General features: G+C 43.8%; 1 protein-coding gene across 3 annotated transcripts in view; it reads right to left on the reverse strand.

The window, feature by feature from the left end:
* Nucleotides 1-1,510: 1,510 nt before the first annotated feature.
* The window catches only part of IFT122 (intraflagellar transport 122), a 29,755-nt gene continuing 8,623 nt past the window's right edge, over nt 1,511-22,642 (reverse strand). The window contains exons 13-29 of one of the 3 annotated variants that reach the window (XM_050979326.1): nt 22,367-22,531; nt 21,336-21,533; nt 19,575-19,715; nt 17,856-17,909; nt 15,442-15,603; nt 12,501-12,667; nt 11,482-11,653; nt 10,833-10,935; nt 9,217-9,357; nt 8,171-8,268; nt 7,197-7,297; nt 5,904-6,069; nt 4,822-4,933; nt 4,292-4,420; nt 3,393-3,472; nt 2,573-2,734; nt 1,511-1,948 (exon numbers count right to left, since the gene is read on the reverse strand). In XM_050979326.1, coding sequence (XP_050835283.1) covers nt 1,859-1,948; nt 2,573-2,734; nt 3,393-3,472; nt 4,292-4,420; nt 4,822-4,933; nt 5,904-6,069; nt 7,197-7,297; nt 8,171-8,268; nt 9,217-9,357; nt 10,833-10,935; nt 11,482-11,653; nt 12,501-12,667; nt 15,442-15,603; nt 17,856-17,909; nt 19,575-19,715; nt 21,336-21,533; nt 22,367-22,531 — 2,241 coding nt within the window. In that variant the 3' untranslated portion in view covers nt 1,511-1,858. Of the gene's footprint in view, nt 1,949-2,572; nt 2,738-3,392; nt 3,473-4,291; nt 4,421-4,762; nt 4,934-5,903; nt 6,070-7,196; nt 7,298-8,170; nt 8,269-9,216; nt 9,358-10,832; nt 10,936-11,481; nt 11,654-12,500; nt 12,668-15,441; nt 15,604-17,855; nt 17,910-19,574; nt 19,716-21,335; nt 21,534-22,366; nt 22,532-22,642 lie in introns of those variants that run through there. The other 2 variants (XM_030227938.2, XM_050979328.1) reach the window with 2 other exon arrangements.

The following is a 22,642-nucleotide window of genomic DNA, read 5'->3' on the forward strand; positions in this document are numbered from 1 at the left end:
GACTATATTCACAGAGTCGTTTAAAAAAAACATTGGTCCATTTTGTATTTGTGTCTCAGCAAACCCTTTCTCTTCAGTTTTGTAATTTTTCATTGCCACTGGCTCTGCACAGCCAGCTCCGTTCCAGAAGGAGCTGAATTCCACCCTGGCTCCCATCTCAAACAGCATTGTTTATCCATGTCAATAGCAGAGTCTTCACTGCAAACAGTGACAGCTGAGTCAGAAAGCAGACGAGCTGTAATTAGAACAGAATGTTTTTAAAGTGGTAAATCAAGCAAACTTGGTCAGGAACCACTGAGGGACTCGGAAATTCGGCAGTGGGATTGCAGGCTCTCCTTTTCCAGAGGAACTCGAGCCGACAGACATCCCTTTTCAGCTCCCGTGGGAGCTGCCCTGCCAGCACTGACCACCTCAGCCAGTTGCTCATGTCCTTTCCCACTCAGGGTTAAAGGCAGGCTGGAACCGACAGGCTGCCCTCACAACAGAACTCGTGGCAACACGGGCACAGCTTATACTGGGTTAAGGTCAAGAGACACCCCTTCCCAGCTCCAGCCAAGCTGGTTACCTACGTGAATCCTCCTGTGGCCACCCCCGCGAGATTCCCTGCCCGGGGGTACACTGGTGTCCCTGGCACAGAGCTCACTTCCCTCCCAGCAGCACAGCAGGGTGCTGAGTGTTGGTGTGTAAAGCAGCACTGGGAACACACCGGTGTGCAGCTGCATCCTGCCTGCCCTGTCCCCCTCAGCTACAGACCAGAGCAGGGCTGGCAACAGAGGACAGACCTGGGACAGCTGGCCAAGGGGGTGTGCCACTCCAGATGATGTTGTGCTCCAAAATAAAAGTTCAGGGAAAGGGGGAGGAAGAGAGGATGTTGTGTTTGCGGTGTTTGCCTTCCCAAGTGACAGTTACTCATGCTGAGCCCTGCTCTCCAGGAAGCAGGGAATAAATTCCTTCTTGCTTTGCTTTGCTTTCAGGCAGAGCTGTGCCGCAGCTATTAAACTGTCTTTATCTCAACACAGGAGTTTCTTGGCCTTTGCTCTCCTGTTTCCTGCCCAGGCCTGCAGGGAGAGCGAGCCACTGTAGGGGCTCAGGTGCTGCCTGGGATTGATGCCCCCCATGTCTCATGCCTCCACAAGAGGCTGCAGCAGAGAGCAGCAGCTCTGCCTCCTGCCACAGGCCCACAGAGCTCCTGCTGCTTGGCTCAGGACTGACACGATGCTGGGGACAGCCTGCTCAGCAGCTCTCCCTTGGCACAGCCCTCCATGGCAGCAGCATGGAACTCAGGTGCACACAGCCTCAACTGCTGCCCTTCAACCAGGTGAATTCCACACAGATTCAGCCAGCACCTGCCCCAGGGTGGCTGTGAGATGCCCCCAGTGCCAAGAGTAGTGGAACACTTCAGATTATATTTGAAGGGCTCTAAATGCTCTTCTTGCCTAAATGGAATAAAAAGGAAAAGGAAATTTCTGATCAGAAGCATGAGTATTATAGCAAATTCTGAGACAATAAATAGTGAAAAATAGTCCCATTTATTTGAAGATCTGTCAATAACTGGTGTGTATTAAGGAGCACAATCTGGAGTAAAACAAATTACTTGAAGGCTGAACTTGATTCTAGAAATGTTCCTGTAAAATTCTGTGGCACTTCAGCTGCTTGCCTGGAAAATGCAGAGCACATTCACAAAAACCAGACATTTTAATTTAAAAAAATAGTTTAAATTCTTCAACTCGGTTCCACTCTTACATACAAAATGAGACAAGATGACATAACTAAGTTATTAGGAAAGCTCTACAGATCTAAGAAGGGTTTTGCCAAGCCAACAGGGGAGTTTGCTGTTGAGGTAAAAGACTGGTTTTCTTCATTGGTTTGACTCATCTATTCTCCGTCGACAGAATGGACAACAATTATGTTGGAGTATGAGGAGCTCATAGTCTTCTGTGTGAAACATCTGTTAATTAGGAACAGATTTAAAACAAGTTAGCCTGTACCCTGCTGAAAGAAAAGGCAGACTGAGTTCAATGGCTACTCAATAGCACAGATACTCTGGAACTACCACCACAGAGAACTGGGCCTCTTGGTTTCAATCACCTGAGATGCTACAGCCTGGGAGCACTTCACAGACCTCTGCCAGAGCTGCTAACTATTTTTGCAAAAGGACAGACAATTAGGCAGTTGAGTAAGCAAACATGACTGAATTCCAGCATTTCAAAAAGTATTTTCTGAGCCAGGCAGGAGCAGGACTGAAACACAAGGCAACAGTCACTGACTGGTCTCCTTGCTAGACCAGGCTGCAAGTCAGAGAGACAGAGCAAAAGGAAATAAATACAAATCAGCTTCTGTTGGTCAGCCAAGGTTTGCTTAAGAGGCTCTGACTTGCTGTAAGGGCAACTTCTCCAATCAGCTAAGGCCAAGCCTTCCAAGGCAGCTGTTCTCCTGTCTATCACACAGCTCAGAGCTGGGGTTTCACTGCTCTGCCTCCACCTCATTCAGGAATTTGCCGAGTGCCTTTCAGAGTTCGAGGTTGCAGTGGTTAGCACCGTGTTTGTTATCTGCACGGCTGGTGCAGCAGTACCTGGAAGCAGGAGGGGCACATGGTGATGGAGGCGTCGGGCAGCAGCGAGCGGTAGTACTGCCAGCGCAGCGGGCGCGGCCAGCGCTTCACCAGCACGTCGCGGCGGCTCATGGCGCGCAGCACGGCGCGGCTCACCACCACGGGCACGAACGCGGAGCCTCCCTGCTGCAGAGCACAGAGCTGTCACCGCCTGCCAACGCTGCTCTCTGCGCTCTGCAGCTGCCTTAGGAAGCTAAATTAAATTCAGTAGAAGCAGATAGTGCAGACCTGGCCCTGGCCCAAGCCTTGTCCCACCAAACTCCCTGTCAGTTTTATCAAAACTCCAGCAACAGCAGCATCCAGCCACATCTGTTTCCAGTGAGCTTCCCTTTTCTCTTTAACACAACTCCTTGCAAATAACAGCCACGCTCACAGTCTCTATGAAACCTTGCAGTAAGGCCTGCTCTATAGGTGTGCTGCTGCTGTACCAGTGCATGGTGAGGAAACAAAATTCCAGGAGCGTTTGGTTTAAATTCATTGTTGTTTTGAGAGGTTTGTGTTTGTTTGTTTGTTTGAGGGGGGTTTGTGTGGGTTTTGCTGGTTTGTTTGTTTGTTTTGAGGGGCTTAGTTTGTGTTCTTAAGGGAGGAGTCAACTGGTGAGTCCATTTCCCTCTCAAGTGCCATCCCCCTCCCAGTCCCCTGTTCTGCAGCTCTCTTTGTACCACATACACACCAGAAGAGTGACTTTGTAAAGTAAAATTTTCTACTAAAAATATTTTCTATTAAAAAAAAACTATTCTGTTAAAAATTTTCTGTTGGTAGACACAGGTACAGTTCTTACCTCAAAGCTTAGTTTTGCTGTAAAGGGATCATCATCCTCAATAATATCAGTACTGTCATCAAGCTTCAAACTCTGAACATCTGGATGCATGTCTTAAGGAAGGACAAGAATTCCTGTAAAACTGCCTCTGCTTACCATAGCCAGCACTGACAGAATCAGTATGAGAGTGTCCCAGCAGGACCCCTGCTGCTTCAGAGTATCTCAAATTGTGACAGTCCCCAGACCATCACAAAAAGTACCAAGAAGGCCTTGCTGGGTTTTCCAGGGACTGGGGAAATTTATCACTGCAGCTGCTGTAGAACAGCCAGAACAGACTGACCACAGCCAGGCATGACATCAGCTCTTACCCTTCCACAGATGACAGAGCAAAGGAAGCAATCTAGTGAAGTTACATTTTTGGGCAGCTTTAGTCAGAGTTTGTGTGTTCTTGTGCATTACTCGACATCAATCTCATATTCTATAACCCCAACAGCAACTGGGAGCTCTGGATGCCAAAGCATTCCAAACCAGATCTCAACAGGAATAGTTGTGAAGTGCTACTTCCCTTGGCTAGGAGAAGGCAGCCTCTAAAAGAAGCTGTTATTGGAAGCAACACACTCCAGATTGTCTTCATCCTTGTCAGGAAGCAGTTCACACAGAATAGGTAAAGCATGGCATTCCACTGTTAAAAACAAACATTGCCAGAATTATAAATAAACTGTCCTGATGGAAAAGCGTCTTGGCAATATTAGGTTTAGTTAAACCATCTTTTGGTTGTTATGCTAACACGACAAAGAAACAAGATGCAATTGTACTAACATAAGTCATATGACAGAAAGGTTTAAACCTAAGGGGAAAAAATAAACTCTAAATGGTTTAATTTTTCCCTAAAAGGAAACCAATTCTAATCAAAAGGATACGGTCAGTCATCGTCTCTTGCCATTTATTCTCTCTTTTACTCACTCTTGGAGCTTCAAGATCAATGAGAGCTACAGCTTCTTCATCCGTGATGCCATCTTCCAAATAGAACTCAACCAGATGCAGCACCTCTAAAAGGTGGGAAAGGCAGGAAGTGTTCGACCTGCAGGAACTCAGGAAATGCCTCATAGCAGATACTGTGCTCCTTCATGTCAGTGGTGTTCTGCCCACCTTCTCTCATGAAACAAGTTAAATAAAATAAAATTGCAGCAAACCAAACCCCCCAAACTTCTGAAAGGGCTGTGTTCACCTTCACAGAGCGCCAGATGCATTTCAGTGTCTGGCAATGCAACAATGCTGTGCTGCTGCTCTGCAGTGAGAGCCAACAACCCCCACTCAGTCAAATTTAGCAACAGTGAAGGAACATTTGTTTGGCCGAACAACACTGCAGAAAGAAGGAATTAGGCACTGACCTACGCTGTTAACATTTATCTACTTGCAAAGCACGAGCAAACGCGGCGTCCCAACGCACCGTAGGAGGAGGCCGAGAAGACGAAAGGCTGCCTGCAGTTAATGCAGACGTTCCCCAGGTTATTCAGCAAGGGGTTGTTGGTGGAGCACCTGTAACACAGGGGCACGAGCTCCTGGAAAGACAGATTGAGAGCACGGTAACCACAGCCCAGCACATCCTCAGCTCTTTGTTTTCAATTAAATACGGGCCCCTTCGGCTGACAACACCGACACAGCACCAGCGCCAGTCTGGAGAAGCACTGCTGTGAAATCAGACCCTTCAACATCTGAAAATGCTTTCCCTTTTTAACAAACAGCAAGTTTTCCCATTAAAAATAGCTGTCTTCACCACTTTAACAATTAAATTTTCACCTTGCCTTTGCAGTAACAGTAGCACAATTATGCATCACATACACAGGGACAAAAGAAGCTGAAGAGAACTTCACTGGAGCAAAGTTTTTTGCTCTAAATTTGGTCAAATTTAGATTCTCCAATTAATTCATCTCTTTTCAAGAGCAGAGTTATTTTAGGCAGTTCTTAAAGGGTGTGTTTCTATTATTTCAGGAGGCCAGGTGTACGTTCACTGGTACAATGCAATTTATTTTTAGTGAGTACTCTCTGAGACATGGCTTTATAGAACACTGCAGAAAGCCAGACTTCAGTGAAAGAAGAAAAGGTGTTAAAATAAGATTTACGGAAGGAAGGTCGCTGAAGAGATGGAGGGAGGAGGGGAAGAGTGTTAGGAGTGGGACAAATGAAAGTGACCTCCAGCTGGAGAGAGAGACAAAGACTGTGGAACAATATCATGTGAACTGGGGAGAAAAGGGCTTGGAAGAATTAATAGGCAGTGAGGAAGGTGACTGCAAGAGAGGAGAGGGAGGATGGAAGCTGCCCACAAAGAGAGAGCTGATTTTAATTTGCTCTCAGGAGCAGAAGGAAGTCTGACTCGAAGAATAACAATAAAAGGACCGTGTTTCCAGCAGAAATACAATTATATCACAGAGCCATGCATAATATATTTCAGATTGTTTTGTGCACACAGGAACTCATATTCTAGGATTAGGCCACATATTAATGATTAACATGAAACACATTACAGCTTACTTCACTGTCATGGAATGGCTTGGATCGGATTGTCAGGCTGCCCAGCTCAACAGATTTCTGGAACCTGTCTGGGATCTGCAGTCCCTGCAGCTTGTCATAGGCATGACGAGCCAATTTATATGCACCAAGAGCTTTACTCTGCTTTGCCAGGGCCAATAATGTATTGCTGTAATTTAATTAAGGAATAAAAATACATACAGCATTTATGAAAAAACGCAATACTCTGTCTAATCACAGAAGTTGTGCAATGAAGCATATCCAACACTGGGACTTCAAACAGGCTTTAACCAGAGAAATCTATTTACAGAACTTCATTTACAAACATGTGTAAAAGGACTATCAAAATATCTGTGGGCAATTATCAGCAAGGTAAGGAACTGACCCTACACAAACACTGCTATGGCTCCATTCACAATATTTCAGTAATTTTGGGATGCATGCATTTTCCCCCAGCCACAAAAAACCTAAAATCCTAACATTTTTACAGCGTAAGTAACCTACTGACACCGAGTAAATACACCTGATGTGGTCTGGAAAAGTGTGCCCCACGTTAGCAACCAAGTGCTGTCCTTCCCTCTCACCAGAGTGAACTGCTGTTTACACCTACTGACCACAAGGCCTGTTATCAAAAACTCCATGAAAGATTCTACATTTCTAAGCAAGGAAGTTATGAAAAGGAAAGCTAACATCCCACCCAAAGCCAGAAATGAAGCGAAACCAAGACAAGATCTCCCTATGGCATCCAGTGACCTGGTGGCTATCTCTTACAGAGAGGTGCATTTCACTGGGCTCACACAGCCCCTTTAGGAAGCATCCCCAGAGCTTCACTAGCACTGACACGGCCATGCACAGACACGTGGCCACACTGGCCTCACAGGAAGCAAAAGCTCCTGGGTTTCCCTGCTTCTGCCTCAGCTCAGTCTCCTTTTAACCACACTGTCAAGATCCAGAGCCAACATCTTCTTGCAGTGACTGATGTCCTGGAACTTGTTCCTCTGACACAGGTGACACACCAGACGGGGCAGGTGTTCGAGGTGGCCTAACAGAGTTAGACATTTGTGGATTTGCACAGCTCTCCAAAACTATAACAAATAACAAATTAGTGCAGCTCAGCACACAACAGTTTGAAGATGCTGATTATTCCTGAGGGACAGAAGTCAGTTCCCATTAATGATAACCAACAGGTGACACCAAAGATTCGCTGCAGGAAGTCCCTGCCTTGGACCAACAGCAGTTACTCCTTTCCTGTATCACATGATAACTTCTAGATTTGGTACTATATCAGAAGGATACACTTTTGAGATCCCCAAAGGAGTCTCCTTTGTTAAGCTGTGAAGCAGAAACCTGGAAATATTGAAGAGGGTTTCAGGCAAGTGGAAGCTGAAAGGCTCCTCCTGTGGTATGAAAAACATAGACACACATTTCTAAGCTGGAAAACCAACAACTTACATCAGTAAGCAACACAGCACAAGGCATCTCTAGTACGGTGTTTCTTTCATCCGTTGAGAAAAGAGGTGTTGACAGAACATAACAAGTGGATTTTGCATATCTTTATCACCAAAGCTCAAGCCTAATACACACAGAAAAGAGAGACAGAGAGATCAGTGTAGCCAAGACAGAACCTTTAACAGGTTATTTAAAAATGAGGGCAGTCTGCAGAGCCACAGTGCAGAGTTTCCAGCACTGTGAGATCTAAAGTAGTCTGATATCAAAGACTCCAGAGCACAGAGTCCTCTTTTGGGCAAGGGCCCAGACAAGGGTTCTCAAAAGTTTTACAAGTATTTGCCCCATGGTGATGGCAGAATGACTAACTGCTGGAATTAGTAGGAGCTCCTCACTCATGACTGCACATCAGTGACACAGGCAGCACCCTGTGGGAATCCCTGGGCTAATGTGTCTTCTCTTGAACCCTGTTTTCCAATGGCTAAGGGAAAAACTGACCCTGGCCTGTGCAGGAGCAGAGGCTCAAGTACCATGGGAGCAAACCAAGGCAACCAGCACAAAGTGCCATGGGCAGGAGGGAGGTCAGGCATCAGCACAGCCCTGCCCCACCTGCAGCTGTAAGGAGCTGAGCAAGCTCTTGTTCAGGACAGCTGAAGACTATATAATAAAATAAAATAAAGTTAAATAAATAAATAAAGCTACTATACAGTATCACTGATGTACATTCAATATTTAATTGCCTGAAAAGTCCTAGTTCTTTTTGGACTCCCTAAGGAAAAAAGCTCAGGAAGCATAAATACACAATTCCAAAGTGAGTATCTTACAGTGTATCTTTGGATAAAATGATAGACATGGTAAACTTCTGCCAAATGCTGGAAGTGATGAAACTTCTGCAACATTTCAGCCTGCTGTCCTTCGTTCTCTGTGGGAGGCAAAGGCATTGGGGTCAGTCTCAAAGAGCAGTCTATGAACTCAGCTGGGAGAAAACAACCTGTTATCATTTTAGCACCAGCACTGCCAGAGGAGATATGTACCAGGTCAAGTATGCCCCATCTACCCATGCAAATCATATGCTTACAGAGTTGCTATTCTTCTGAGCAAACTTCTGGCCTGAAACAAGCATGGCAAAACACAGAACAGCTGAGGCAATGGTTTAACACAGCCAGAGGCTACAGACACAAAGCAGCAGGTGTGCATCCTTGGAAACCTCTTCCAGAATGCCCGAGTTCACAAATACCAAATACACTACTAAGCCATTTGGAAAACCACGCATCTAAAACATCTGAGGGGTGACAGATCAGCTGAACTAAAACCAAAGGTACTCAGAGCACCAGGCAAAAAGGCAGTATTTCCAACCTTCTGTGTTCATTATCACTCAGCTACACCTATTAACTACTAACACCTCTCTCCCAGTGACATACAGTTTGGAGACAAGATGACAGCTAGCAAACAATCAGTTTTACCTGTTGGCAGAAATAATTTGTAACCTCCCTAACCTATGTTCAAACACTTGAGGTAATTTACTCTCCAACATCTTTTATTTACTAGCACTTTAACCCTGCAGGCAATGGGTGTGGTGGGAAGGTGCAGGAGGATACATGGTCCCAGGAGGCAGGATTTTCATCCCAGCCAGACTTCAGAAGGAGCCTTATGCCTGCTGATGTCGCTGGTTTGTTTATTTGTTTTAAATTAGCACATGGGAAAAACAGGGGACTACAAAAATAGCACAAGCCCGAGATGTGCACAGCATTAAAAACCCAAATCAAACCAGCCAGCAGAGAAGCAGCTGCAGCAACGCTACCACAATGCAGAGCTGTTTGTCTACGTGCACAACAAGGCAACAAACACACAGTTCCTTTGGCTGACTCACCTTGGGCAATGTCTAAGCACTGCATGGAAAGCATCCAGTAGTAGTAGGCTGCGTCGCTGAAGCGGCTCTCGAGCACGGCGTTGTGTGTGAGCTGCTCCAGCACCCGCACCGCCTCGCCCTGCCTGCCGGCCTTGTGGAACGCTGCCGAGCCAAACAAAGAGGGGCTCACAGGGTGATTAGATCAATTAACGGAAACTAATGGTTTTGAACTGAGAGCACTCTACTCAGCCCATATCAAACACTCTGTCCGGGGCAGGATAAAAGGGATTATACACTGGTATTTTCCTCCTTGAATGCAGGGACACTAACGGAACACGAGAAGAACCTGCAGGTATTTTGAAGCTTTTGCACTGTCTCAGCAACTCTTGAGCTCAAGAAGTATGTATAATATGGGTTACAGGGGTTTATGAAATAGAAAAGAGAGAAGATGCTGTGATGATTAGATCTCTGTACAAACAACACTGATCTCCAAACACTGCAAATCCCAACTTGACTCAAAACTACAATAAATTGTTTGGAGCCAGTGCTCTGGTGTGTATCAATACTTTAAAAGAGTACAGCTACTACACCCTCCTGTCATTTACTAACAGCATCTCCTTTTCTGATGCACCAAGTAATGCCTTAAATTCTCACTTGGCAAACTGCATTTGGCCAATGCAGTCTCCATATAAAGGAACAGGGCTGAGGGGGAACCAACCCCAAAAAACCCAGCCCCACAGCACTGCTGCCCCCTGAGTGAAGCCAGCTCAGCTTGAACCAGACCTCACATTCTGTTCTGAGACCAGAACAGTCCCAGGAGGACCTCCACTCCTCCAGCTCTGGGCATCTACACTTGCTGAGCCCCAGCAGCACAGAGCTTTGTGCAGCACGTGGGGCCTCTGACCTGCACTCAGAGAGTGCAAATACCACCCTGCCCTCAAGCAGCTGCTCAAAGCCTTGGTGCCAAGACACACAAACTCGTCCTGTGCAGAGGCAGATCAGGCCCCTGTTCCCTACCTGGCCCTTCTAAGCCAAGCAGTGTCAGGCTTGGATCCCAGCTGGCTCAGGGAACAGCAGGTGCATCTGTCACATGGAACTGCACCTGAGCCAAGGCACTGCACACACAGCTCACTTCAACAGCTCCTTGCCTCTCCAGTAGTTTGTGGACTGAATTTTGAAGCATTCCCACAGGATGGAAAGTTAACAGTTTTGTTTAAATGTAATCTTATAAATCAAACAAACCCCCCAAACCCACAAGAAATGGGAAAACCTGGCTTGTGAAAATCCAATATGGCCTAAATAGAAGGAAAATTTAAGTTTTTCACTCAGGTTTATAATAGAGCTGCCATATTTTGATTTTTTGTGGGATAAAAATCTTACAACAGTTAGGATGATATGACAAATACCTCTTATGTGCCCCACTCATATATACAACAAGACAGAAAATCTGGACTTATATTTAGATGCCATAATTTCTGACAGATCCATCACATTTTCCTAAAAAATAAGGAGATTTCCAGTTACTTTAAAACCAGTATGAATTTGGTTTTGAATACCACTGATAAGAAATTCGCCAGGGCAGAGTCTACTGTGGAGTAAATATGGAGTGAGCAGTGATCTGTCAGTGACATTCTCACCTTTCTGGGCTTCCTCAAATCGATCACTCTCTGCCAGCCACTGAGCATAAGGGACATAGACTTCATCTTTGAATTCAGGATGCTTTTCACTCAGAGCAAATGCCTGGCATAAATAAAAAACTCATTCTTAGAATATTGCATGGTTTCAACAGTTAAAGGTTTTAAAATACTCCATGGGATCAATCCTTCAGCTCTAAGAAAGGTCAATGAAACATATACACAAAATTGAGAGTGTAATCCATATTTTCTCCAGTATGAAACTTATGTGTTTTGAAATAAAAAGCAATCAACAACAAAAGAAAAGAAGCTTAGCATAATAACAGACTGACTATTGAAACAGAAAGACCTGAAACTGATTATCTGGGAAATTTAGTAATTTCCCAGTAAGAGACAAAAAATATTTGTATTTTTACTGATTTCAATTTCTAAAGAAATTGAAGTAACACTATAAATGCAGTTTAGATTCAGTTTCAGAAGACCACACCACCACCAAACACATGCTGGCATACAGAGTTAACTGAAATACTCTGAATGCTTCTGCAGAAGCCTTCCTCCCTCACTACAACACTGGGGGAGCCAGACATTTTAGTTGCAGCCAATGACAATAAGAAGCAGTGGTTTTCAAAACAGAAATCAAGGGCACACTCACTTCTTCCCAGCGATGAGTCTCCACGTGGAGCTGGACCAAAGCTTTCAGGTCACCAACCTTCATGTAGGTTTCTGCAGCATAGCCAGGGTTATCAAGTTGCTTAAAATAGAAGGCACATTTGGCCAAAGGCTCACGCTCAGCTTTATCCAGTTTTCGAGCAATTTCGATTAACCTAGACTCAGCAGAAAGAAGCCAGATATTTGCCTTGGTGCTTTGCCTTTTAATTATTGTCATAATTTAATCAGTTAACATTTAATAAACATCCTAATAGTACTACCATGCAAGGCTGTTAAAACAGTTTCAGTAAACATTCCAAATAGCTTTTTCCTTTTGCAAACTCAAAGCCCTTCCTTCCCTCTTTGCTCACACATTCAGCTCACACATCTCACACTCTGCAGATGGAAGGAGGGAACACGTCCTGCATGACTCAGGGGCACAGGACACACTTCCCAACCCTGACCTGAGCAATAGGCTCCTGAATCAATACCAGCCCTGTGCCACACAGCAAAACAGAGGCAAGGCCAGCCTGAAGGGCCTGGCCGAGATCTTAAGGCAGCTCAGCAAATGACCCAGAGTGCCACCTACATTGACGAGAAACGACCAGAGACAGGAGTGGCCACAGAATTTCTAAAGACTCTGTGCTCCAGGTGACTTCTCTACCCCCTAGGTGATTATCCTAAGCAGCTGAGAACAGCAGCAATGGGCTATCTGGTACAGTTACTGCTGTGATGATCACTCTGAAGGCATTCAAACTATTTTAGACAATCTCATATTGGAGATAAACCTATGCATACTCTTCACTGCTGTAATACATTAGTTTTTGTAATATATTTATGGCCCTACCTTCTAAACATATGCAACTTTTAAAACATTTTTAATCAGAGGTGTGTTTGAGATACTCAATCTGATATAAAGGCAGATGCCAAATACATTTGGTCTTATTTTAAAATTATGTGGAATTCATAGTATCTCATTCAAGCTTTTATTACATATTATCTCTGAGGAGACAAAAAACCTACATATCCACCCAGCCGTGGTTCCCACTGATTTCGATGGCCTTCATGTGCTCCCCAGCAGAGAGGTACATCTCCACTGCTGCCTTTGGTTCCTTGATATCCTTGGCCCAGTCTGCTTGTTTTTTTATCAGCATCTTTGTGTCTTTGGGGTCTCCAGATCCCAGGAATTCCTGCAACAGTGCAATACAAAAGTCTGCATTATTTTCTGGTCACAAACATCATTACAATCTAACCACTAAAACAGATAAAGGCTTTTGTAGTGAAAGCCATGATGCCTCCCAAGGACAGAAATACTCCATGGAGAGCAACGTGCACTGAGCCAGCCTTCAGCAGCTCATCATCAAGGTCCCACATCTGGGAGGAAACAATGGCAAGTCTCCCATTTATACAGTTTTCAGCTAAAAAAAAAGCAGGAGATTGTGGCCAGGCCCAGAGAAGGACAGTGCAGGTGCTCAGAGGCATCATTGATGTCTCCTCCTCCTGCCCTCTGCTAAGCCTGGTTCTGTGGATACGAGTTACAATTCCTGAGTTACAGTTCCTGCAAGCTTGTCAGGAACAGGCCTTTCCAAATCAAAATGGTACTAATCTAAAAATTCTAACAGATCAATTCCAAGTTTCAGATTTTCTCTTGCAAGCCAAGCAGGTATGGATTCCTCCTCAATGACTACCCTGTCCCAGCCCACGCTCAGCCAACAGCAGCACATCCACTTAATCACACACTGGCATCAGGATGTCCTACCACAAATCAACTGAAGGCTGAAATAATTATCAAGTGTCTTTGCAGGAAACAAGGTATTTTAAAAATTATACCCATTAAGTTCTTTTATAATGACAGAACCACATGTGCTCAAAAGTGAGAGTGGTCTGAAGCACTGCTTGGACTTGTGGAAGGAATGCAAACACCAAGCCTGGACCCTGTGTTGACAACCATTTTGGAAATATTTCTAATAGTTAGAAATTTCTAATAGTCAGCTTCTTCTGCCAGTACTAAAGCTCTGGCACCATATGGTTCACATCTGTTGACATCATGTGCCAGGAAAAAAATATAAAACCCCCCTTCAACACCAGAAGATCGATTAAGGGCAATTTTGACTGTTAACAGAACAGGCTACTGCCCATTGAACAGCTTCTATCAAAGGAAAATCAGAACAGAGGAGAAATGACAGGTGGGAAAAGAGCGGAAAACTGTGTATCCTCTATGTTTCTGGCAAATTCTGACTGAGGTTTAAGAAACCAGAACCAAAGCAACAAATGGGCAAAAACCTGTACACCAGGTCTGCTTCAGCACTGCAATTCAGCAGTTCCCTGCTACAGCCAGAAGTGCACCCCATCTGTGCCAGCTCCAACTGAGCCCCAGGCCTGCCCCCTGCAGCACAGCCCTGCTCCAGGAGCAGCCACACAGGTATCCCGACAGCCTCGGATTATGGAAAACTGCACTCCAGAGGGAAGTCAAACAACCTCTTTGGCATGACTTGTGTTACAGCTTAGGTCACCAAAATAAGCCCAAAATCAAAAGCTAAGCTCAGCTTCCCACAGTATAAAGAGGTTTTTTGTGAGTTGCCAGTAATTAGTGATCTGGTGCTCTGATAAAGAGCCTGTGACCAGATATCAAAGGACTCCCAACCTCTGCCTCCAGTCTGCACCCTCCGTCCCGACCTCATCAAAGTCATGCACAAGAAGCCAGGTTCTGTGGGTCCCTTTGAATAATTCTGGCAGCATCAGTGAAAACAGCACCACAAAAACACACCCCTCCCCCAAGTATCTTTCCTTGGATAAATAACTGGGAAACCAGGGGGGTAACATGCTCTTCCATGTCCTGTGCACTCCCTGCACAAGAAGCTGCCTTATGAAGTACCTTAAATTTCTCAGCATGGAATCACTCCGAAGTATAGGAGACATGAGACCTCTTGCTCTCTACTGGTTAAATTTAGACATGACTGCAGCCAAGAATTAAAAGATTCTTACAAAGACTTATGGGAACATTTTCCTGTATGAATTACATTTATGTTCAAGAGGAGCCAAAACACTGAAGCTAACAAAGACTCATCAGCCAAAAATAGCGGAAGTCAGGCTTACATCAGCAGAGCCCCCAAATGTTTCTGTTGAGCTCTTGGAAGAAAAAGATCTCTGCAGCATGGCTCGGGGAATCTCTGCTAAAGAGTTTCTGTGCATGTCGTGGTGAATTCTTTGTCCTGGATTGGGCAGAACAGGGCTCTGATGAGTGATGAATGAGACTAAACAGTGCATGCATTCTCGGGGATTTCGATAAGAAAACACCACAGAAGACTTAAAAGCCAAGTAATGTTCCTTATCACCATATAAAAACATCACTTTTTAGAATTATATTCAGTTTATTCCTACAGGAAACAGAGTTTTTAAAAAAGCCAAGATACTGAATCTTTGGAATAAATTCTGTACTAAACAAAAATATTCTAGGTTAGCATATTATCCAGTTTTTAAAATTCATCGATATAGATCTGACTTACTCCTACCCATAAAATTATTTTCATTAAAATATGGGTACTACCTTGTCATCTTTGGAGGACAAACAAACATACAGAAAGGGACTCTCAAATGAGATAATGGAGAAAAAGTCATAGACCCAAACTTTTTAGTTTTGACAGAAGGAAAATTACTATAGATAATACTATGTAATCACAAGGTCCACCAAAAGAATTCACTGAAAAGCCCTGAATTTCCACAGCCATATTTGAGACTCTACAAAACACAACCTGCTGCCTTGCCAGCAGACTCTGAAGGAAAATGCCACCATTACACCCAGGCCAGAGACACTTTTCCCCTTATAAGCCAAATGACCTCCAAACAAACACCTGAGAAATGAAATTGGAATTCAAAGCCCCCAGTTCTTTTGTAGGATCACAGACTGGAAACAGTTAGAGGTGTGTAAGAGTTCCTGCATTTGAATGCAGGGTGCCAGCCCTACCTTTGCGTGCTCGAACATGCGCAGGTCCGAGTACATCTCCAGGGCCAGGCTCTCGCGGCCGCTCCTCTTGTACAGCTTCGCTGCCTCGTGGAACTTCCCCTGGTAGGCATAAACATCTGCCAGGAACAGCTCCTGGTTGTTCTCTCCGTGCTTCTTCCGATCCTGGAAAAATAGAGAAACTGAAGAGAGACATAGAAAATATTCTAGATGATCAGCACCTAGGTGCGAAATAGCCTCTGAGGAATTAGATTTTCAGGCTTAGATTTTAACTGCTAATAATTAAAAACCTGTAACGGGATGGCATAATTATGCCTCTCCTACATTTCTGGTGAATTTATAATTAAAGGATTAAATCCCTCCTTAATTACAATTATGAAGAGCAAAATGAAATGTCACTATACAAACCAAAGTGATGAAAAGTCACTTCTCTTGATTTCACACAGGAAAATGAACACATGCTATCATTATGCCAGTCTATTTTAAAAAAGGCATCTGATGGGCTCCTCATTTTCTCCCTACAATCTCACCAGCATATAATTTGGCTACATTAACAATATGTGCAGGTGGGATGACAAACAGGAGGGTACCTGCCAGCAATAAGTAGATTCAGGAAGTATGTTAGCCTGCCTCTGAATACAAACCAGTGACACTTCCACTGTACCCACTTGCAAGAGCTCACGGATTTGGGTCAGCACCAGTCACTTCCAGAGCACCTGTACATGCTTTCCTGGAAACCAGAACTGCTTGTTCTGTTCTGGCCTGGGAAAGGACCATGAGGACAGCATTAGTGAAGAACCACGCAGCAACGTCCCATGTGTGTGCAGAGCCAGGGAGGAACCCTGCACATGAATCAAAGTGCAGCAGGACCCTGACTCTGAGGGATCCAGCACAGGTTTGCACATGTGTGTTTCCATGTGTGTGCCTTATCCTGTGTAATGGACACACACCACTACCCTGCCTGGGATAAAATCATTGCTGCAGTTAGCCCACAGTGTATGGAAACACACAGTTGTGACCTGAATTTAAAGAAAACTGCATGCAAGGGGAAAAGCATTCCACCAGCATCCAAATTCAATCCTCTGCTGCCAGAGGGTGTCAGCCATCACTCCCTGGCCACGCTGAGTGACTGGGCTGACACGGAGCTGGTGTTCAAAGCTTCCTTCAAAACCTTGGTTAAATGAATAATCAGAGTTACACCCTTTTTTGAAGACTCCACAGAATCTTGCCAGATAGAGATGGCAACCATGTTTCTGTCATCAACTGGGAAAGAAAAAGTGTCATTCCTGAGAGAAAACCATAGTATTAATGGAACATGTGTGTTTAGTTACACCCCTACAAGCCTTAAAAGGAATCCAATCCACTGCAGGCGAGAGTAAGTGGAGATGTAGAACTCACTGCAGTAGGAGCATTTTCAGGGTGTGTGAAAGTAAGTTTATGCCTATTTATAGGAGGATTCTTTCTTACTTAACAGAATATGACATGACAAATCTAGAATATCCTCAATTAATGAAGATCTGGAGAAGCATATGTGGAAAAGAAAGGTTACTACTGGTGAGAACACACTCTTACCTACCTATACCCTTGAAAAGGAAAAAAAAAGAAAACCAACTGAAAAAAGGGGCTCTTAATGCAGACCTTTGTCCTGTGTTAGAGAAAAGTTCACTGCAACCAGCTGGCATTTTGACAGCAGCAGGACAGCTCTGCAGACATGAAGACAAGGAGTGTATCTTTTAAGAGAAGGTGTAAATCTAATTAACACAAGGAAGAGGAATTCCCTTTATGCCTTCTCCAAGCAGATCTTTAAGCATTATCTTCCCATCTCTGCAGAAGGACAAGGGTGATGAGTGTATTTTCAAGTGCTCATGACAGACAGTTATTGTTGAGTGAAATTCTATCAAGAAGTGTGAAAAGAATAGGAAGGAGTGATTAGAGCACAGTATAGAAGTATGGAATCCCAAATTCTATTTCCAGTTGTCACAGACTTGTCATGAGACCCCAAGTTTGTAATTTCATTTCTCTGGGCCTGTGTCTGTCTCTGCAAGGAGGAGATAATAGTAATTACCTACCTCCAGGGGGTAGGGAAAGGCTTAATGAACTCATGTTTATGAAGTATTCTGTACTAAGCTCTGTCAGCCCAGTAGTATGCTACCAATTATTAATTGAATATTGAACATTTTTCCAGTACTCCTGAAGACAGTTTCAGAAGTTCCCATCCCACACCCACATTTTGGTCCATGAAGTTCCAATACTATGATTAGAACTTGAGCCACCTCTACTAACCAGGATTTTTCACTTCAAACACATTTACAACAGTCAGAAGCACTATCCAAACAAAAGTCCTTCCAAAACAGAAAGCACTGAATTTGGTACAGTAGTAACTTTAAGAAAATACACCTTCTTGAACACTGGCTTACCTCTATGCTGCTGATCAGTTCTAAATATCGAAGGTCTCGTACTCTGGTAAATGCCTATTGAAAATAATTTTTAAAAAAAGAGTAAAAGGCATTAACTTGAAAACCCAGAAAACACCAAATACTATTCTGCATGAATCAAGCTGTCTTCATACAAAAAGGACAAGCAGAAGTCTGCTGGGTTTTGGGTTTGTGTAGTCCCAAAGCTGAAGGGCTCTGACTGTGGCTGAGGCCCCTGAGCTGTGACAGGAGAGGAGACAGGAACAGCTTGGCCCAGCAGGCAGCCGGAGCTGTGCCCATCAGTCCCCCAAGAAATACAAAGTGGCAATTAAAATATTACCAGCTTGTATTCTGGCTATTTTATAGCTTCTCCATTTTGATGTGAGGTGTGACACAGAGGAGGAAATTTCAGGAAACTGTTACAAGGAAGGGCACATAACTGATCCTATTGTCAAAGCCGGCTGCATATGCTCCTAGTTTTTAAACCATTCCGAAAATCCAGCATGAAAGGAGCTCAGAGAGAGGAAAGGAAGTAAGAAGACGATAAGATAAAAGTGCTTTAAGACAGTGTAATATCTTTGCAAATGGAGATAAATGTGGAACCCAAAGTCTCAAGTGGCAAAGTCACGTGCAAGTTGCAGCAGCTCAGCACTTATTCCTGACATGCATCACAAAACAGAAATTTAACTCTTTGGGCTGCACATTCAAGACTTCCAACCAAACTGAAGAGGGCACAGAGTATTCTGCTTACATCGGATTGAACTAGGAACTGTAAGAGCCTTTAATGTCAAGAAGCTGCTTTTGTTTGAATTAATCCGTTCTAATTCTAAGAGGGCACTACTTAAAAATTCCAAGGAGGTACTGAAAACTTCTTTTTAAAAGTATCTATTTGCATAAAGCCATCCATGAGACTGGAATTATTCTGATGCCTCCACTTAAGAAAAAAAAAAAAAAAGGCATTTAATTTCCTTTTTTAAAAAAATGTTATTAAAAGATGTCTATCACTTCAGACCATTCTCAGTGTATTTTTAGAATGTTTTGTCTTTCATACAATATTCATGACGTTGAACTCAGTTTGCTCTCTCTTACTTGAGAAGAGGTGGTGAAAGAAAATAGGGAAGTATTTTATGCCAGAGAAAACTCAGTCCTTCAGTCTATGCCCACTCACAGACCACTCCCCAAAGCAAGGCATGCCACACAGAAAAGGACTGAAACGATGCTGTCCCAGCACCACAGCCTTCACGGGAGATACCAAAGAGTAGGAAATCTTCACATTTGTACTGAGGTTATATTAAATGTTTAGGGGGGGGAAGGGCAAGTTTGTAGCAGTAAGGAAGGTGGGGGCCAAAGGGAGGTGAGCATCCTCTGCTGCCACCCGGTGGGCACTGCTTCCCAGCTCTGCTTCCCAGCTTTGCTCCCCTAAATCCATTAAGGCATTCCCAGATGAAACCATTTTCTTTCTGTCGAACACTTTGATTTAGAACATGGCATTTATCTAGAGAGATACATCAGATTTCAGTTCAAAACCTCATCTCAAAATCATGAGTTTATAACAAACAATTGCTTTGTTTGTGGAATACGATACAAGCAAGACAGTAACCCAGGAACACCACGCATTCCAGCCACAAAACATGCAGTACAGTCATACACACACACACACACACACACACATATAAATATCAAACCCAAGCTTTCTGCTAAACGAGTAAACAAATGCTTTACCTTTTTAGCAGTTTCAAACTCCAGCCCTTCCAAGGCTTCCATGGCCAGCTCTCTCCAGTCAGCATCAGTCACTCCTAAACATGCAATTTGATAGGCTTCTTTAAACATTTTTCGTTCCAGATATTGATACATGGGTGCAGACTGAGGATTGTCATAGAAAAAAACACGTATCAGAAAGCATCATAATACTGCGATATATTAGTGAAATTTTCTACATACATTGGGGGGGAAAAAAATATTCTAATCACAACCGTTACAAGCTGCCCAGAGAATAAACATCTCAGTTTTGTACACAGACAGAACAACATTCTGGGGTGATCTTTATCTTATCTTTAGACAAGCTGGGTTAATTACATTCCAAACTCATCCATTTTGAAATCTTCAGTTCCTTGCAATATTAGGGAGTAGTTAAGGATGTGAATTCTTCTGAGCATTGAACATGCTAAATATGACGTACAGCGAGCTTTTTTAGTGCTGTGGAAGCAGAGCAAAGGAGGGGCAGTGTGCTCTCAAGGGCCAAGAGCAGGAGGAGTGGTGTGTACCTGGAAACACCCAGACACACAGGAAGGGGGAGTAAAGTAACCCTCCTGCCCCAGCCAAGAGGACAAAGCTGTGCTACCGAGGCTGGGACTGGACAGGCACAAAACACACTGGGCTTTTGAGGACCTGCCCCAAAGGAAATCCCCGTGGGGAGCTGCCAGCTGCTGCAGGGTGACACACAGACAGATGTGGGTCTGCAGCCACAGAGCCCTCTGAGGAACAGGGAGCACTGCAGCACCACTGCCCTACCCTGGCTCTGCAAGCCCAGCACGATGCAGGTCCATTTCTGTGCTACTTTTATCAATTCCTCTGAACACTGTACACCCTTTGCTACTGCCTCTCTCCAAAAGCACAGCTTTGGAGAAGATGCCTCTGAGATGCTGCACAATAATTCTGTGGCATCTCAGTGACAACAGCATGCCAAAGGCAGACAGGAATGTTCAAGGCCTGGTGATCCTGTTTGTGGCTGCCAACCACCCTGGACAAGCCAGAGCCTCACCAAGGACCTGCCCAGGGCCTCAGGGGACAGAGGGTCTGGAACAGGGGTGTGCATCAGTCAATACAAGCACAGGACATTCTGCCTTATTCATTGATTCGCCAAGGCAAGTCCTGCACGCTCTTGGATGCACGGAGTCACAATCCTTTTACTTTCTTTTCTTTGCTTCGGTTTTTTTTTTGTTTGTTTGTTTGTTTGTTTTGGGGTTTTTTTGTTTTTTTTTTTAACTTCCATGATGACAGAAATCAGGATTTTATGGAATACAATCCCTAAATTTTGAATATAAAGACCACACAGGTACTATAGATTCCGACTAAAATATTCAATTTAAATATTGCCTAAAGACATCTAGATGAAGCAACAATAAAACAGTATTTTATGTATTCAAGAAAAATGAAATTACAATGGATAAAAGTTATATAGAGAAAACATAGCAAAAATCCTGCAGGAGGTAAGGCCTGCACTATATTAGATTATGTGCATTTGCAAGTAGAAAGGGGGAATCAGAAACAATTGCCAACAGCAAAAAGGAAGTTAGCTTAATTAATGCCAAAGAAACAAAAATAAAATATATCACACAATATAACTCAAATAACAACGAAGGAAGTGTGAACTGCAATCATTTTAGTAATGAAATACAAGTAAATCTCAGAAAAGCTTCTTCACTTGTTAAACATTCATGTTTACGAGATATAAAGCAACACTTAATGAGATTAAAGGATTACCTGCGGAACTTCAACTGCTGACATAGAGAAAACATGAAGGCAGAAGATCTTGGAGCCATTGTAACCCACAACAAAGCCTTGCAGTTTTTGCTGGTGGACAGGGAAGTTGCTAGCTTTGATATTGAGGTAACCCCCTCCAGAAAAGCAAAGCATATCCTCACACTGGGTATTCCAGGCCACACTATTAGCATTGGGTTCCTAATGAGCAGAACATCTCAGGATTACAACTGATGCAATCACAGTTTTGCTAAGAAACATGCCTCCTTCAGCCAGAGTGTTTGACCCATTACAGCCTGGTGTGCACACACACACCGATTATTCACATTTGCAATATCCTAAAGCCTAGAATTTTCCCAAACAGATTCACTGGGATGTATTTAACATTTTAATACTCAGCTATAATTGTCTTGCCTTTTATGTTTATTTACTAGCAATCTCTACAATCAATCTGTAAAACAATACCAAATTCCACAATAATATACTGCTAGTCAGCACATTTAATTGATCATTTCTCAGTCCATTACACAAAGGAAGTTGCAGAACCTATCTTGCAGCACTCCATCCTTGCTATCCAGTATGTTCTGAAAACATTTAATCAACATTAATAAGTGACTGCTAAACTGCCAATGAAGAGAGCATTATCATGATTCCTTTCATAGCCTATGAATACCCAACGAACAAAGATGTTTAGGCTTTAATTCTGTTCGTACTAATGATAAAACTAAAATGCTCATTAACCGTAATGCTTCAGAGGGAAGCAGAGCAGAGTTCTAAATTAAACTGGAAAGGTCACATGTCTAAGAGCTCTTTATTCAGCTGTTGCTCACACAGATTTCCTGTCTTCTCATTCCTACTCCACCACCTCTGAGAGGGTGGTTTTGATAAACAGATCACAGTTAAATTCTACATTGTACAAGATGTGATTAACAGCTTAAATGAGTTACACGAATTTCTGCACAGCAACACTTCTGGGATGTTCTGTGCACCAAACTGCTTCCTGCCCCCCGTTCAAAAAAGCCCAGCAAGTTCACCTGGAAGAGGAGCTCCTTGGTGTGGATGTCGTAGACCAGGCAGGTGTCGTTCTCATCCACCACGGCCAGCTTGCTGCGCGAGGCGCTCATGTCCAGGCAGCGCACGGCCGTCGCCTGCTTCAGCAGCACGATCGCCAGCGCGTTGTCCACAAAGATCTTCAGGATCTAGGCACGTGGGAAACCAACTCACTCAGACTTTTCTGTCCCCAGAACTGGAAACAGCACAGCGGGTAAAACCTTCAGTGCTGCCTGAAGTGTGAAATTGCAAGCTTTTTC

This window comes from Serinus canaria, chromosome 12, assembly GCF_022539315.1.
Source record: "Serinus canaria isolate serCan28SL12 chromosome 12, serCan2020, whole genome shotgun sequence".
Classification (NCBI taxonomy): Eukaryota; Metazoa; Chordata; class Aves; order Passeriformes; family Fringillidae; genus Serinus; species Serinus canaria.